Genomic DNA, 16,916 nt, shown 5'->3' with positions numbered 1-16,916 from the left:
TTCAATCGTTCATGCATATGCCTATCACGAAGATCATTCCGAACGCGAAAGAGATTATTCAGATTTGTAAGCCTCTCGGTTTCCACCTGTGAACTTTTGCTGACGTCTCCTTCAAATTCAGATATATCGTACCGCATGTATCCGCCTCGTTCATTTTCAACTATCATATTGTGTAGTATGATACATGCTCTCATAATCTTCCCTATCTTTTCTTTGTCCAATGTAAGAACCGGGTTTCTCACAATCGCAAATCGAGCTTGCAATACTCCAAAAACCCGCTCCACATCTTTTCGGGTTGCTTCTTGAACTTTAGCAAATAACTCTTGTTTAGGACATTGAGGGAGTGTGATAGATTGGATAAATATTGACCATTTTGGATATATACCGTCTGTGAGGTAGTATGACAACTTATACATGTGTCCGTTGACCATGTACCTTACCCTGGGAGCTCGACCTTCTAAAATGTCATCAAGCACAGGAGACCGATCGAGAACATTGATATCATTTAAGGTACCTGGAGGACCAAAAAATGTGTGTCATATCCAAAGATCGTGTGAAGCTACAGCCTCTAAGACAATTGTCGGTTTTCCTGATCCACGTGCGTACTGTCCTTTCCAAGCGGTCGGGCATTTTTTCCACTCCCAATGCATACAGTCAATGCTCCCGACCATCCCAGGAAACTCTCGTTTCTCTCCAATATCGAGGAGTCGTTGAAGATCCTCCGGTGTGGGTCGTCTTAGATACTCATCTCCGAATAACTGTATTATTCCGTCAGTGAAATTATGTAAACACGAAAGTGCTGTGGTCTCACCACACTACAAGAAAACAGCGGTATTCTGACGGACATTCCGACGGAAAATGAAATCCTCGGAATATCCCGAGGAATTTCCGAGGAAATTCCGAGGAAACCAAATTTTGTGTTTCCTCGGAATTTCCTCGGAATATATCGACGAAATTCCGAGGAAATACTAATCCGTCGTAATATTCTTATGGAATACCGAGGAAAAACGTATTCCTCGGAAAAAACCGATGAATTCCGAGGATATATTATAGCCGTTAGAGAGCCGTTAGGGGATTTTTAAAATTCCGAGGAAATTCCAACGAACTAGCCGTTGGCGTCGGAATTTCGTCGGAATTTCCTCGGGCTGTCGGTAGGATTTCAACTATAAATACAAGCACCCCTCTTCCTCTTCATTCACTCCATATCTTCATCCTCCCTCTTACTCTCTTTACACACGAATTTGATTCATAAAAAACATGTCTTCTTCAAATTATTTTCGTTCTTGGATCGATCGACCTCATTTGGATCCGAACACGAGATTGCTTACGGAAGAATACCAACGAGGTATAACTGAATTCATAGGGTTAGTTCACCGACAACCGGAAGCAAAAACAGGTATGTTAAGATGTTCTTGCTCTAATTGTAAAAATAGAATTAAAGAGTGGGATGTTTGGACTCATCTATATTTGAGTGGGTTTACACGAAGTTACAAAATTTGGTACTATCATGGGGAAACTGATTATGAACATGGTAGTACTAGCGAACCTCAGCCAGCGGTTAGATTAGAAGAACCAATTATAACGGATGTAAATTATGGTGTAGGTACTGAGGAGATGGTAAATGATCATTTTAGAGGGGAAGATTTACCCAATGCACAAGCTAGGAGATTTTATGATATGTTGGATGCTGGAAAGCAACCATTGTACGAAGGTTGCAGAGATGGTCATTCAGCTTTATCATCTGCTACAAGATTGATGGGCATTAAAACAGATTATAATTTGGCTGAAGACTGTGTGGATGCGATTGCTGATTTTGTAAAAGGTATTTTACCCGAGGACAATGTAGCTCCTAGTTCATACTACGAGGTTCAGAAACTCGTAGCTGGTCTTGGTTTATCGTATCAGGTAATAGATGTATGCAGCGACAACTGCATGATTTATTGGAGGGCGTATGAACAGCGGGTTACATGCAAATTTTGTGGAAAGCCTCGTTATAAAGATACGAGTGGAAGAGTTCCAGTGCCATATAAAAGGATGTGGTATTTGCCTTTGACGGAAAGGTTGCAGAGGTTGTATCTGTCTGAACGCACAGCGAAACCAATGAGATGGATTGCGGAGCACTCAACAGATGGTGAGATCAGACATCCTTCAGATGCAAAAGCGTGGAAGCATTTTCAATCAAAGTATCCCGACTTTGCGTATGAGAGAAGATATGTCTACCTTGGATTATGTACTGATGGTTTCAGCCCGTTTGGCAAGAGTGGAAGACAGTATTCTCTATGGCCCGTCATTCTTACACCATACAACCTACCCCCAAACATGTGCTTGCGACGAGAGTTTTTGTTTCTCTCGATTCTCGTTCCCGGACCAGAGCATCCTAAGAGATCACTTGATGTGTTTCTTCAGCCACTAATATATGAGTTGCAACAACTATGGGCTCAAGGTGCTGAAACATACGATGTTTCGTGTAAAGAAAACTTTCAAATGCGGGCAGTACTAATGTGGACAATAAGTGATTTTGCAGCATATGGTATGTTATCTGGATGGACAACGCATGGAAGGCTATCATGTCCATATTGTCAAGATAACACTGATGCTTTCCAACTAAAACACGGAAGGAAAACGTGTTGGTTTGACTGTCACAGGAGATTCCTACCACCTGATCATCCATATCGTAGGAATAGGAATTTGTTTACGAAGAACAAGAGGGTGTTTGACAGTCCACCTCCGGAAATTTGTGGGAAAGATTTGAAGATACAACTAAGAGATTTTGGTGCAGAAAGGACGCCAGACGTCGGTGGACATAAGCGTTTTCCGGTAGATGCTGTTGGAGACCTACATAACTGGCACAAAAAAATTATTTTCTGGGATCTGCCATACTGGGAGGATCATCTGCTAAGGCATACTTTAGATGTCATGCATATTGAGAAGAACTTTTTTGACAATCTCATGAACACGATCCTTAATGTTCAAGGTAAAACAAAGGATAATTTGAAGTCAAGACTGGATTTAGTCGATATATGTGCTCGTTCAGAACTTCATGTTGATGAGAATGGTAGGGCTCCTTTTCCCATATACCGACTTGATGCAGAGGGAAAAGATGCGTTCTTTGATTGGATTTCAAACGATGTGGAATTTCCAGACAGTTACGCATCAAATTTGCGTAACTGTATCGACAGAAAGGAAGGAAAGTTTACTGGCTTGAAAAGCCACGATTGCCATGTAATGATGCAGCGCCTCCTTCCGTTTGCCTTCAAGGAAACAGACTAGCATCGATTTTTTTTTTTTTTTTAATAAATATTCCGACGGAATTCCGAGGAAGATAAGGGTTTCCTCGGAATTCCGTCGGAATATTCCGAGGAAATTCCGAGGAAATAGGGTTTTTAAACCGAAAACAACGTTTTGCGGTTTGAATAACACTTATATAACCCTTATTAAGTGTCTTAGACTGATTATGAAGTCAAAAATTTTTTCCTTACCCTATAATAAACACTTTTCCGATTGTATGAACGAAATCCCCACAACATAAGAGAAACACTTATACACTTTAATGAACGGTAAAGGGAATACTTTCAATTCGTTTTGAAATTTGTTATTTCATGGTTTATGATCATCTATACAAAGAATCCTCAATGGTATGCATTACAATTGTATAAGAAATGAAATACGGCAAAAAAAATTGATGTTTTGAAACCCCAAACACTAGTTCCTCAGTATTTCCTCGGAATATTCCGACAGAATTCCGAGGAAGATAAGGGTTTCCTCGGAATTCCCTCGGAATATTCCGAGGAAATTCCAAGGAAATAGAGTTTTTAAACCGAAAACAACGTTTTGCGGTTTGAATAACACTTATATAACCCTTATTAAGTGTCTTAGACTGATTATGAAGTCAAAAATTTGTTTCTTACCCTATAATAAACACTTTTCCGATTGTATGAACGAAATCCCCACAACATAAGAGAAACACTTATACACTTTAATGAACGGTAAAGGGAATACTTTCAATTCGTTTTGAAATTTGTTATTTCATGGTTTATGATCATCTATACAAAGAATCCTCAATGGTATGCATTAAAATTGTATAAGAAATGAAATACGGCAAAAAAATTGATGTTTTGAAACCCCAAACACTAGTTCCTCGGTATTTCCTCGGAATATTCCGACGGAATTCCGACGGATATTTTAGTATCCGTCGGAATTTCCTCGGAATATTTTCATTTAACCGGGCAAATATTTCGCTAAAATTAAAATTAGGATTCTTACGGAATTCCGACGGATAGTATCCGTCGGACCCTAGGTTTTATAACCACGAGCCGCTTCTTCTTCCCCATTTCTCTCTTCTTCCTCTGCGCGGCTCCTCTCTCCTCTCCGGCGATTTCCCCCTGAATTCCAACGATATCTCCGACGATCTCCCCCTTTTCTTACACAAATCATGTAAGGACCCTATCTCACTCTCTTAGGTTCTATTTGTTAGGTTTTTGTGTAGATTTGATAGATTTTTGTTAGGGTGATTGGTTAGGACTGTAATTTGGTTGTATAATAGGTTTAGAATTGTGATTTGGTTGAATAATTTGTTTTGTTGAATTGATTTAGAATTTTTTTTATAATATTGTTTAGTTTTTTTGTATTTATAAAATCGATTTTTGTATATAAATTCGATTTTTGTGTATAAATTCGATTTTTGTATTTTACAAAATGATTTTTGTATATAAATTCGATTTTTTCGATTTTACAAAACGTTTTTTGTATATAAATTCGATTTTTTGGATTTTACAAAACATTTTTAATATCTATAAAACTTTTTTTGTGATTAAAAACTATTATTTGGGATTTAAACAAAATATATATATATATTTTATAAATTTCTATATTTATTAAAATTTTTTAATATTATGAAAACTATTTTTTGTAATTATTAAACTATTTTTTATTTATTAAAACTATTTTTTGTTTATTAGAACTATTTTTATATATTTATTAAACATTTTTAATATCTATAAAACTTTTTTTGTGATTAAAAACTATTATTTGGGATTTTGTTTTTAAAAAAAATATATATATATATATTTATATTATATAAATTTCTATATTTATTAAACATTTTTAATATCTATAAAACTTTTTTTTTGATTAAAAATTATTATTTGGGATTTTTTTTCTAAAAAAAAAGTAATTTATATATTTCTATATTTATTAAATATATTTTTCTTAATTTACAGGTCTCATGATGATCAGACCCGGCCTCGACAGCGTCGTGGTCGTGGTGGTACGGGGAGCCAGTCTCGGGATTCCAGCCATTTTTCAGGATTCCCCTTCGCCCCACAGCTCCTACCATACATCTCCCTCTGCTGCACCCGCTCCTGCTCCTTTCGCTGCCGCTGCTGCACCCGCTCCTGCTCCTCCGGGTCCTCTGGGAGTGATGAGTGTTGCGGAGTTGGTTCGACAGCCTGGTCGTGACCATCTTCCCTATCTCACTCCGTATCCACATGGACGGGGTCAAACATGGTAATTAAACATATTTTTTTTCTTTAAAATTTGATTCATTATTAACCGTTTGTTCTTTTTATTAGGTTCAACCGATCCGGGAACGGGATCAGCGCATGGATCAACCGTATGATGTACTCGGCCCTCGACAGGGGACATCCGACTTTCACTCACTTCCCTACCGACAAGCAGCATTTGTGGTTTCGTCAGTTTGCGATAAGTATTCTAATTTTTTACTTATATTTTTAATCTTTAATATAAATTTTCTACTAATTGTGTTTTTTTTTCAGCAAGAGTTCAACTGGAATTCCGATGAGACGCTCTTTATCTATCACCACTTCGTCCATAAAGTTATGGACAACTATGGGAAGCAGATCCACGAGTGGAAGAAGAAGTGGGAAATCAACAAGGTTTGTTTTTAATTTATTAAACAATTTTTTAAATTTATTAAACGATTTTTTAATTTATTTAACTATTTTCTTTTTTTATATTAAAAGGTCTCAAAGTCGATAAACAACACGGTCTGGACGGAGTTGTGTGCGCATTGGGATAAGGAAGAGACGAAAGAAACTTCTTCCACCAACTCCACCAACCGCAGGAGTGACCGTAAAGGGAAGGGCGTCTTCAAGCATAACTTGGGTGCTCAATCTATTGCCTCTCTGGGAGATCGCATGGTAAGTTCAGTCGCTTTTTATTGAATTATTTAAATTTTGAAATTTTATTTTTTTGTGCATTTCTTCTAATTTCTAACGTCTCTTTAATTTATGTTTTTTTCAAGGCGGAAGAAAATGATGGCGAGCCGGTTGATGATCTCGCCCTAATGAAGAGGGCGTATACCAACAAGAAGACCGGCCAGATTGATGACGGTCTTGTGAGGGAAGTGGTCACCCTGGTCCAAACTCAGGTGCAGGACGAAGTGTCTCAACTTCAAACCGAGGATGACGCTTCGACGGCTTCGACCAACTTGTCCCGGTTTCGAATCAACGAAATCGTTGAATCCGTAAGTTTTTTTTTTAAGTTTAATTCATTTATTTCTTGATTTAAATTTGGCTATTTTCTATTTCAGTCGGTTCCAAAGAAGAAGGGACGTTTGGTCGGTTTGGGTCGTCGCACTCGGTCGGTTCCTCCTTCTTCTGCACCACCGCCCTTTGTTGATCCAGAAGTACTTACGGCTCAGTTCAAGGATAAGGATGATCGCATATCTTTGTTGGAGACTCAGATGGCGGCTCAACAGGCGGGCTATGAGGCACAGAGGAGGTTGAACCAGCAAATGATGGAGATGATGCAGAGGATGTACCCGAACGAGGTGTTCCCGGACGTGCTAGACCCGTAGTTTTTTTTTTTCTAAAACTCGGAATGTTTTATTTTTATTTGTACAACTTTTAATATTAACTAATATGATTTCAATTTTAATTTTAATTTTATATTTTCGAATCTAAATTTCAAAAATTTTATTTAAAAAAAAAAATAATTTTTTAAAAATTTCGAGGAAATGAACCCTCAGAATATACCGAGGGACATGTTCCTCGGAATATACCGAGGGACCCTTGTTCCTCGGAATTTTCCGAGGGTTCAAATTCCGAGGAAATAAACCCTCGGAATATACTGAGGGACATGTTCCTCGGAATATACCGAGGGACCCTTGTTCCTCGGAATTTTCCGAGGGTCCATTTCCTCGGAATTTTCCGATGAAAATTCCGAGGAACATTTCGTCGGAACTTCCGAGGTAAATTCCGAGGACGTTCTCCCTCGGTATATTCCGAGGAGATTTCCGACAAACTGGTGGTCCTCGGAGTTTCCTCGGAAATTTGTTTCCTCGGAATTCCGTCGGAAAATTCCGAGGGATTTCCGAGGAAAATGGAATTTCCGAGGACTTGTTTTGTCGGTATGTCGTCGGAATAACGTTATTCCGACGACATACCGACGATTTTTTCCCTCAGCATGTCGCTGTTTTCTTGTAGTGCCAAGTCGGAGATATTCGTCAACCGTGTCAGCCACAGAACCATAAGCAAGCATACGAATTGTTGCCGTACATTTTTGTAGTGGAGAAAGACCAAACCTCCCCGTTGCATCTCTTCTTTGCTGAAAGAATGGAATGTACTCTGATAGGCCATGGACAATACGCAAGAATAACTCCTTATTCATGCGGAAACGGCGTCTGAATAAATGTGGCGAGAATGTCGAATCTTCGCTGAAATAGTCATTCCATAAGCGGTCGTGTCCTGCTTCAAGGTTTCGTTCTATATAAGCACGTCTCCTTTGCTTACTGGTTTGGGCCTCGACTATGTTGTTGAATGTATCTTCGAAGATTTCGTCAAAAACTTCGTCGAATCTTTCTTCGAAATCATCGGATGAAGATGATGACATTTTAAGGTATCCTGCTTCAAAAAATAATAATAAGTTTTTTTTTAATTGTCTATAATAAAATTTCAGATTCCATTAATAATAATAAGTTTTTTAAAATTTCAGATTCCATTAATAATAATGTTTTTTTAAATTTCAAATTATGTGCAAGTTTTATTTTTTTAAATCTATAAGATAAGATTAAGTTTTATTTTTTTTAATCAATATGATAGAAGTCTTAAAATGTCTATGTATAAGTTTTACAAGTCTTGTATTAATCTTAGTTTTGAAAGCAGTACTTGTGAATGAGAAACTAGTCTAAGATTAATACATTACTATCATCATAGGAAGCATTTGCACATAAAGAAGTTGTCTTCAAAACCAAACTCTTAATAAGCATTTGAACATAAAGGAGTTACCTACGCTGAAATAATCTTCTTCGATTACAACTTGTTGGATTACACTTCGAGTTTGTAGCAACAAGATTACAACAACATTTTACAACTTCGCCGAGGTAGTACTAAACAGAAACAAAAGGAAACAAGTTTGATAGAGAGGAAACACAGCAAAAGAGATAGCTAATATCTGGAAGCAAAGAGGGAATATTATACAACTACAACTCAAACAGAAGCACCCATGACTCGGTTCACTTGAGGAAAACAACAAAACACTTCACAACAATGCACCCGGGACTTGGTTCACATGTCCTACTGCTGGACCTGAATAAAGGCAATGCGCACATGTAACAAATACATAGGACATGTAACTACTCAATGCACCTACATACGACATGTAACTACTCAATGCAACAACAGACGCACATTAATACCTTAATATCATCATAACATCTCAGACATGAGTTTGAGTTTAAGAGTTTCTTCCATCTCAGATAGTGGATCTTTTTTGGCAAGTAAACGATCTAGAATTTTCTGTTTATAGAGTTTTTCTTTCATTTCCATGATAGCATGTAGCTGTGACATCTCTTCTTCTTTGCCACTCTTCTTCCTCTTACCAGCAGCTTTAGCAGCTTTCATACCAACTGGTTTACTTTCAGGTTCGGCAACTTCATCTTCTCTATAAACGTCCACCACTTGTTTGCGCTTGTCCTTCCCACCATCTTTAACGATATAGGTGGAGCACCATTTCTTGTCATGCCTCAGCTCCCTCCACGCATGTTCGAGGCTGAACTTGTGCTCGTAAATGTTGAAGAATGAGTCGAGGGCAGCTTTCATCACATCATCATCATTCTGACCACTTCTCTGCCCCCTCGACGCTGCATCATAGCATCCTACGAACTTACAGACTTGCTCGTTAATCCTAGCCCACCTCTGCTTGCACGGACCAAGCTCTCTAGATATTGTCCCAACCAGTTGAGGGCTTGCGTTGTAGTAGTCAACAATCCTCTTCCAAAAACGTTCAACTTTCTGGTCATTCATGACTACAGGGTCTTTACTGGTGTTAAGCCACGCACCAATGAGGATTTTATCCTCATTCGGAGACCATTTCCTCCTCTCCTTCATAGCAGACTCGACACTAGGCTGGATACAAGACTCGACACCAGGCTGGACACAAGACTTGACACCAGGCTGGACACAAGACTCGACAGGACCTTGGCTACCGAACCAAGCAGGTTCGGGTGACTCAAGGTCAACTGAAGATTGACTATGCAGTAGATTAACAAACCCAGTTCTTTTATTCATGTTTAGATGATGGTCTGTGATACTCTATTAGCAACACATACCCTTAAGTAAGCGATAGAAAGCAAACATTTACTTTCAGAGTAGTATGCAGATAGAAAGCAAACTAGCATTTACCACCAATCAAATCAGACTAATAAGTTCTCTACTAGCTACACTTAAAGCTAACAAGTACGATTCTATCAAATCTAAGGAGTTAGGAAGCAATACTAGCATTAAACACTTCCTTCATCATGACGACAAATGTTATTTTTTATTAAGAGAAATTATCTAACCTATATGTTTTTATTACTGAAACTAAAAGCAGTGAAAGTATCGTACCTGCCAAGCCATTCTCGAGTTCAGACACTGTGGTTTATCCTCCGAAGCTCTTCCTAAAAACACATAAGATTAAACAGTTAAAAGTTTTATTTTTTTCAAAGAAATTATCTAAACAAGGATTGAAACTTACAAGCCCATTACCATGACCGCTATAACCATGACCAGTAGACAAACTCCCTTTGCAAACCCATATTTAACCACTGATTTCTTCTTACTTAACACACCCACGATCTTCTCTAGCTTAGCCACCTTCTGGTCACTCTCAAAGAATTGATCCTTGAGCAGCCTAAGTTGTGTCTGCATGTCACGCATCTCTTCCATAATCGCCACATCCCACCATTTCCAGATGTGGCAGTCTCCATCGTCAACGTTGACGCACGTGAAGTACCGTCTCCCTGGATCTTTAGGAGTATACGACGTTTCAACAATAGACTCACAACCGCAATAGCATGTCCTCGGGAATCCTTCATCAGCCTCAGGTTGCGGTGGGTAGTGAACCGCCTCCGCAATAGTGTAGCTACTCTCAGCTTCATCCGCGTAGAGATCAGCTTCTGCTTGAAGTAAAGAGGTCATGTCAAACTCCTCTGATGAAGAAGGCTGAGTGTAGCTATAGTCTTCTCCCATGGTTCGTTGACCTGCAAAAAAGAACAGATACTATGTAAGCGAAGAAGAAAGACTAAACATTAAGAACACAGAGCAACAAAAGAGACTAAAGAACACAGAGCAAGAAGCAGGACTAAACAGTTTACGAATCAGAAAACAAGATAACCAACTGATATCTTGCATATTCACATTGTTTTATCCATTTATTCATGTGCATTTTCATCATATAGATTAGGATTTAGCCATGTCTAGGTTGCATTTTGCATACATATGTCTCTATTAGGTATTGGAGTACCACATGGAATTCTAGGAGACATTTGGGTACATTTGGAGCTCAAAAGAGGTGATTAGAGTGATCTTTGGACGAGCACTTCCCGGAGCGACTTCCCGGAGCGACTACATGAAGTCGCTGTGACACACATCCCGGAGCGACCTGGCCAGAGCGACGTAGAGAGGTCGCTCGCGTTTCTATCGCGAGACACCCCGCCCAGAGCGACCTGGACAGAGCGACATGAAGAGGTCGCTCGCGTTTCTATCGCGAGACACCCCTCCCAGAGCGACTTGCCAGAGCGACATGAAGAGGTCGCTCGCGTTTCTATCGCGAGACACCCCTCCCAGAGCGACTTGCCAGAGCGACTTGCCAGAGCGAAGCTCCAAGGTCGCTCGCGTTTCCATGGCGAGACGACACCCAACGAAGCCCGGAGCGACCTCTCAGAGCGACCCACTGAGGTCGCTCCCGAAGGCCGGAGCGACTTGTCGGAGCGACATGCCGAGGTCGCTCCGCGTCTATTTGCATGTCGAACTTATATTTTTCTAAGGGCCTTTTGGTCATTTCATTATGCACGTTTTTACTTTTCAAAAACCTATGTTTTAAGTACCTTGGTAAGCCACCAAAAAGACAATCTCTTTTTCCAGAGAACAACTAGTGAAAAACTTCTTTTGATTCAGATTTGATTGCTCTCATCTTGTGTTCTTGTTGATTTCTTATCTATTTCTCTACATGATTAATCTGAAATCCACCATGGGTTTAAGAGGAATCATGGAGATTAGTGAGTAATCACCTTTTGAATTCATGGGTTAGGGAGATTAAGGGTGATTAGGTTAGTTCTAGGATGTTTTAGTGTAGATCATTCTTGTTCCTTGCTAGTAGAGTATTCATAATGCATCTTCTGAGTTGGTCACTCAAAAGTTGATCTTTAGGCATTTCCCACCCACAAGGTGTTTGATGAAATGCCTGAGACAACTCTCCTAAGCTTTTAACATACTTTACCAAAGACATTTGTTGTTAAAGGTGTTAAGATAGCCAATAGACTTGTTAGTAAAGATTGCTTTCATATTATTCAACCAAAGACATTTGATGTTTGAAATATGTTAGCAAATGAACATTCATCTAGACATAGAGTTTGTTTAAGATTGTGTCTAAGCTTAAGGTTGATAGTTTGATTGATCGTTTGTCATCCTTAGTTCGAAACTTGATCACCCAAGGTCTAATCCCTATGCCCATGAGTTCTCTTTTCCCTTAGTCAAGAAAGTATCATTCTGTAATTGCTTTATAGTATTAGTAGTAGTTTAAAACCCATCTAAATCATCGGTTGCACTTAGATTAAGTGAGTACTTGCATTCTCATTGCTTTGATATCCCTCAGAACTGGTTCGACATTCACTATACTACAACATTTGTCTTAGGAGCCTTGAAAACTCCTAACATCACCAACTAAACAGTTTACTAGCTACACATAAAGCTAACAGAGGGATCGAGTAATGAGTTTTCGAGCTAAACAGAAAACAAGATAAGCAACACCAAACCATACAGATACGTTTTGTATAAAACAAACACATATAAACCCGAGTAAAAGAAAAAAAATCGACGTTGAAATCGATTGAAAACAAAATGGTGTTTCCAAACCGTAAGAACAAACAAGAAGATCCCTAAATCGATTGAAACCGATAACGTATTGAAACCCTAACTACAAACCAAAAGATCCCCAAAGCAACTGAAAACCCTAACTACAAACCAAAAGATCCCCAAAGCAATTGAAAACCCGGAAGCATAGAGGGAGACGAGAACAACAAGGAACCTAATCTAATCCTTAAATCTACCACAGAAAAACGAAGCATCGAGCTACGATTCAAACGGAAAAATGAAGCATAGAGGGAGACGAGAACAACAAGGAACCTAATCTAATCCTTAAATCTACCACAGAAGAATATGATTTACCTTTGAAGATCACGGAAGAACACGATCTACGACGGATCGAAATCGCCTTTACGTCTCGAGCTCTGATTTTTTTTTCTCGCCTTCGGTCCCGAATGAATTTTTTTTTTCGCAAAACCAAACACAATAGCTCACCGAGTCTATCCTCCTCCGACACTTGCACTAAGGATCAAGTCCTTCATATCTTTATTTACGGACTGATCCGTTGTTATGTTAGCCAAAATATTATTATTATATTTCATTAATCATATGATTACCTTCTAAGGACTCTTCTTGGACCGCTGTTGCGGATGGTCTTAGTTCATCTCTTGTGACCTTCAGCTTATCGGTTTAATATTTGGTACTTGGGTCATTGGCTTATAGCCTTATATATTGATATTACTTCAATTTTACGGGAGAAAACGCATTGCGAGAGCTTGCTATATGGGCTTTTAAGAATCGCCTACGTTTTGCACTACTGAATCGACCGGGCCAACCCACAAATTATATAGTCCAAGATTTAATTTAAAGAAACTTTTTAAATTAAGCAAAGTGCATGTGTAGAGGCTATGTGCCACGTACATATAAAATGCGATTAGAAGTCCACGCATGTCTTGAACGTGGTGCTGAGATTTGCGCGGAGGCAGACGTACTAGATTTTTTTCCAAATAGGGTCAATTTTACACACAGACGGTGATTGCCTCCGTTGCAAGTCTTGAAATCATTCGTCGGGGGTATGGAATTTCTTCAGGTTAGTTATTAGACATTAATTTACTCATGTTTTCTCAATTTACTGTTTACCCATTAGACTTTTAAAATTGACCACAGACGGTGATTGCCTCCGTTGCAAGTCTTGAAATCATTCGTCGGGGGTATGGAATTTCTTCAGGTTATTTATTAGACATTAATTTACTCATGTTTTCTCAATTTACTGTTTACCCATTAGACTTTTAAAAATTGACCACAGACGGTGATTGCCTCCGTTGCAAGTCTTGAAATCATTCGTAGGGGGTATGGAATTTCTTCAGGTTATTTATTAGACATTAATTTACTCATGTTTTCTCAATTTACTGTTTACCCATTAGACTTTTAATTTTCAACTATCCTGGATTGGTTAACGTTCGTTAAAACAGGTTGGAAAACGAAACATTTAAACAATGTTGAAAACTTTAGAGCTTTTAGGCGGTTTTATTACGTATATATAACTACGACTACGGACCAATAAATGTTTGTTGAAGACATCATAACCATTCTTACGTGGCCCTATGATCTAATCAATTTTAGTATGATAGAGCCCATGTGCATTGTGAAAAGGACACTAGTCAAATCATGGTCATATCTACATAAGTCATATGTTCAAAGATTTGTCACGAACTCGTCAACAAATTCAACCGTGGTATTCGTATGAATATTTATAAAAATTTTTTAATGTTCATATATCCCATCTATTTTATTTTTTCAATATAAGTACCTATCGATCGAGTCATACTATGTGTACTGAAATAACACTTTCTTATATTTTGTCATCGTTTACAACAGTTACTTCTTCTCAACTTTTATGAATTAATTGAAAAAGAAAACTACGCGGGATGGTCATGGCTTGTTTTTTAATAAGCATTCTTTTAAAAGAGCTAGAAAATTCCTGAAGAGAAAGATGACAAAGATTAATACCATAGACCTATAATAAGCTTTTTGATGGAATTTATTCCCTATAAACTAATAGAAAAGAGAAAGCTTATAAAACAAAGCTGAATTGAAAGCCATTCAAAAGTTAATCCAAAATTAAGAAACATAATAAAACAAAAAGTAGACGTATAAAGTGGGATTCACACACGTCAAAATTCCCAAAGCCCTAATAATTAAATCTAATTACATAACGTACGGAATCACTTATTTTTTCAACACGTACTGGAATAACTTTAACAATATCAAAATATTATTTGATTGGACAAAAAGTTATAACAAACTTTTAGGGTGCACGAAAATCATGCTTTTGAATTAGTTTCAAATAGTTACTATTAGATCTTTGGACACAAATTACAATGAAGGTTAAAACATTCATCAAAAACATAGACATCAACAAATATATTCGATATAAATTCCTTTCAAATTCTATACACACAAATAACTTTTGTTTAATTTTGTCAAAAAAATAATAACTTTTGTTAATTTGATTTTGATCATAACAATTTTTATTTACCAATATTAAATTATAGAATAATTATAGAAAATTTTGACGGTTATTCTTTGTAAGAACGTAATACAACTTTGTTGAACCTCCATCACTTGAAAACCAATAATAACAATCAAACGTTTGAACTCACAATAGACATGAATTGCCAAGAATTTCAATCTGAATTTCTACGAAACAAAAAAGCTATATTGCAATAGAAATCGACGTATTTGACAAGATCATATATTAGATCGCTATGATAATATATTTTCTTCATAACTATCGCGGGTTGAACACAATCAACATGAACGAGAAATTGGTTGCAAAGGACAAATGATACAAAGAGGGATCCGATGTTTTGTTTCCACGTTGTAATGATATATAATATCGGAATATTAGATACTACATATCATATCAATCAACTCATTGCTAATATGGTTGAAGGATCCTACTCAATACACAAATATCCTACTCATTGTCAAGCTTATCGTTCAAACTGTTATCTACACTATTTGGAAGGAGAGAAACTCTCGACTGCATATGAATTTATGCAGACCTCCTCAGGCAATTATTCAGGATGTCAAACAGACTTTGAGATTGAGGTTTGACCCGCTGTCTCGGAACATGAGGATCACCAGTAGCTCCTCTCTTACTTTTTTGGGAACTTGGTTAAATCTTTTTTGAGGGCATTGTTAATTCCTTTGTATAGTCTGGTCTCTAGATTTTCTTTATTAAAGGTAGGTGGTTTCTGTACGTTTCCTGTCTATGAAATAAAAGTAGTTTTTATTATAAATAAAAAACTCATCGCTAATAATTTTCATTTGGAAACTAACAGATAACAGCTTTCAAATACTCATAATAGAATTGGATGATACGATAAGAGTATCCGAATACCTGCCCACCGAGAATCCGACAAAATCGGGAAGGTCAAAGTGGATGTTTATGTTATCATTGATACAAAGAAAGGCTCGAGAACTAGACTTATCAACAAGTCGCTAAGAAACAAATCATTAATCATTCTACTGCCACAGCCAATCACAATTTTTTACTTTTCCAGAAAAGAAAAGCAGGAGACCTGTCCAGTGGTAATTTTTTTTATCTGTGTAAAAGCAGATGATCTTCATGTCCTTCTACCCTTTCAATTTTTGATACAGTTCACGGATTCCACCCCTTTTTTATCTAATAGAATTTTTTAGTAAAATTAAATTAATTCTGAAAATATTAATTCACCACTTATAAATAAAGAGAGTAAGAACATAACTAGTTCCATACTTCGATTAAAAGAGGTTCTAGGCAACAACAAAAAATATGATTTTGTATTATAATCTTCTAACAACATTAGAGATAATATTGCAGAAATGTTATGGGCAAATCAAAATACTTTTCATTAAATTATTTTATATTTGTTATGTATTGTTATATATTGTGTGTTTTGAAATTTTAGTATAACTTTTATTATAAAAATATATGATCTGCAACGCTTGAACTGCTTTTGTCATTCATATTATTTGATCTGCTTGATCCGCAACTCTCCTGCATAATCCATTTGATCTGTATTTGTTCTGCTCGATCTGCACCGCTTGAACTGATTTTCCAATTTGGAACCTCAGATCTCTATCACTTTTATTTTATCATAGGCAAATAGCCAAATACAAGTCAGTTCAAAGAAAAAACAGAGCCAAATACAATCACTACCACAACTGCAATTGGTCTATTGCTTTCATGATGTCATGCTGATGAATTAAGGCTTTTTAGAAAAAAAAATACTACCTTCAATTCTTCAAACTTCAAAGCAGTGCAGTTCTGTCACGCGTTTTTGTATCATTTCCCTTCAATCTCTCTTACACTTTTTTATTATATTATACTATTTATTGTTTACTTTAACACTTCAAAGTTTACCGTTTTAAACCACCAACGGAATCCAATCAATTAACTATTAATTATATCATTTTCTTAATATATTTAAATTTTATCTGTTTTATAAAAAATATCATTTTAACACTTTTTCTTACAAAATAATATTTTAAATTTATATTTATTTTCAACTCGATATTAATTACAAAACTGCATTAATCTTATAAATAAATTTTATTCATCTCATA

At 37.1% G+C, this 16,916-nt stretch overlaps 1 protein-coding gene and 1 long non-coding RNA gene across 2 annotated transcripts; one reads left to right on the top strand and one right to left on the bottom strand.

The window, feature by feature from the left end:
- Positions 1-8,666: 8,666 nt before the first annotated feature.
- On the bottom strand, positions 8,667-9,527 carry LOC106408115 (glutathione S-transferase T3-like). Its single transcript, XM_048764223.1, has one exon. The coding sequence runs from the start codon at positions 9,525-9,527 to the stop codon at positions 8,667-8,669; it is 861 nt and encodes a 286-aa protein (XP_048620180.1).
- Positions 9,528-12,112: 2,585 nt separating this feature from the next.
- Positions 12,113-16,480, top strand: LOC106410301. The gene is made up of 3 exons (XR_001282297.3): positions 12,113-13,392; positions 13,470-13,530; positions 13,609-16,480. It is a non-coding gene; the product is annotated as an uncharacterized LOC106410301 (long non-coding RNA).
- Positions 16,481-16,916: the final 436 nt, after the last annotated feature.

The sequence above is a fragment of the Brassica napus genome, chromosome C7 (genome assembly GCF_020379485.1).
Source record: "Brassica napus cultivar Da-Ae chromosome C7, Da-Ae, whole genome shotgun sequence".
Taxonomy (NCBI): Eukaryota; Viridiplantae; Streptophyta; class Magnoliopsida; order Brassicales; family Brassicaceae; genus Brassica; species Brassica napus.
This window is presented reverse-complemented; position numbering and strand designations above follow the sequence as displayed.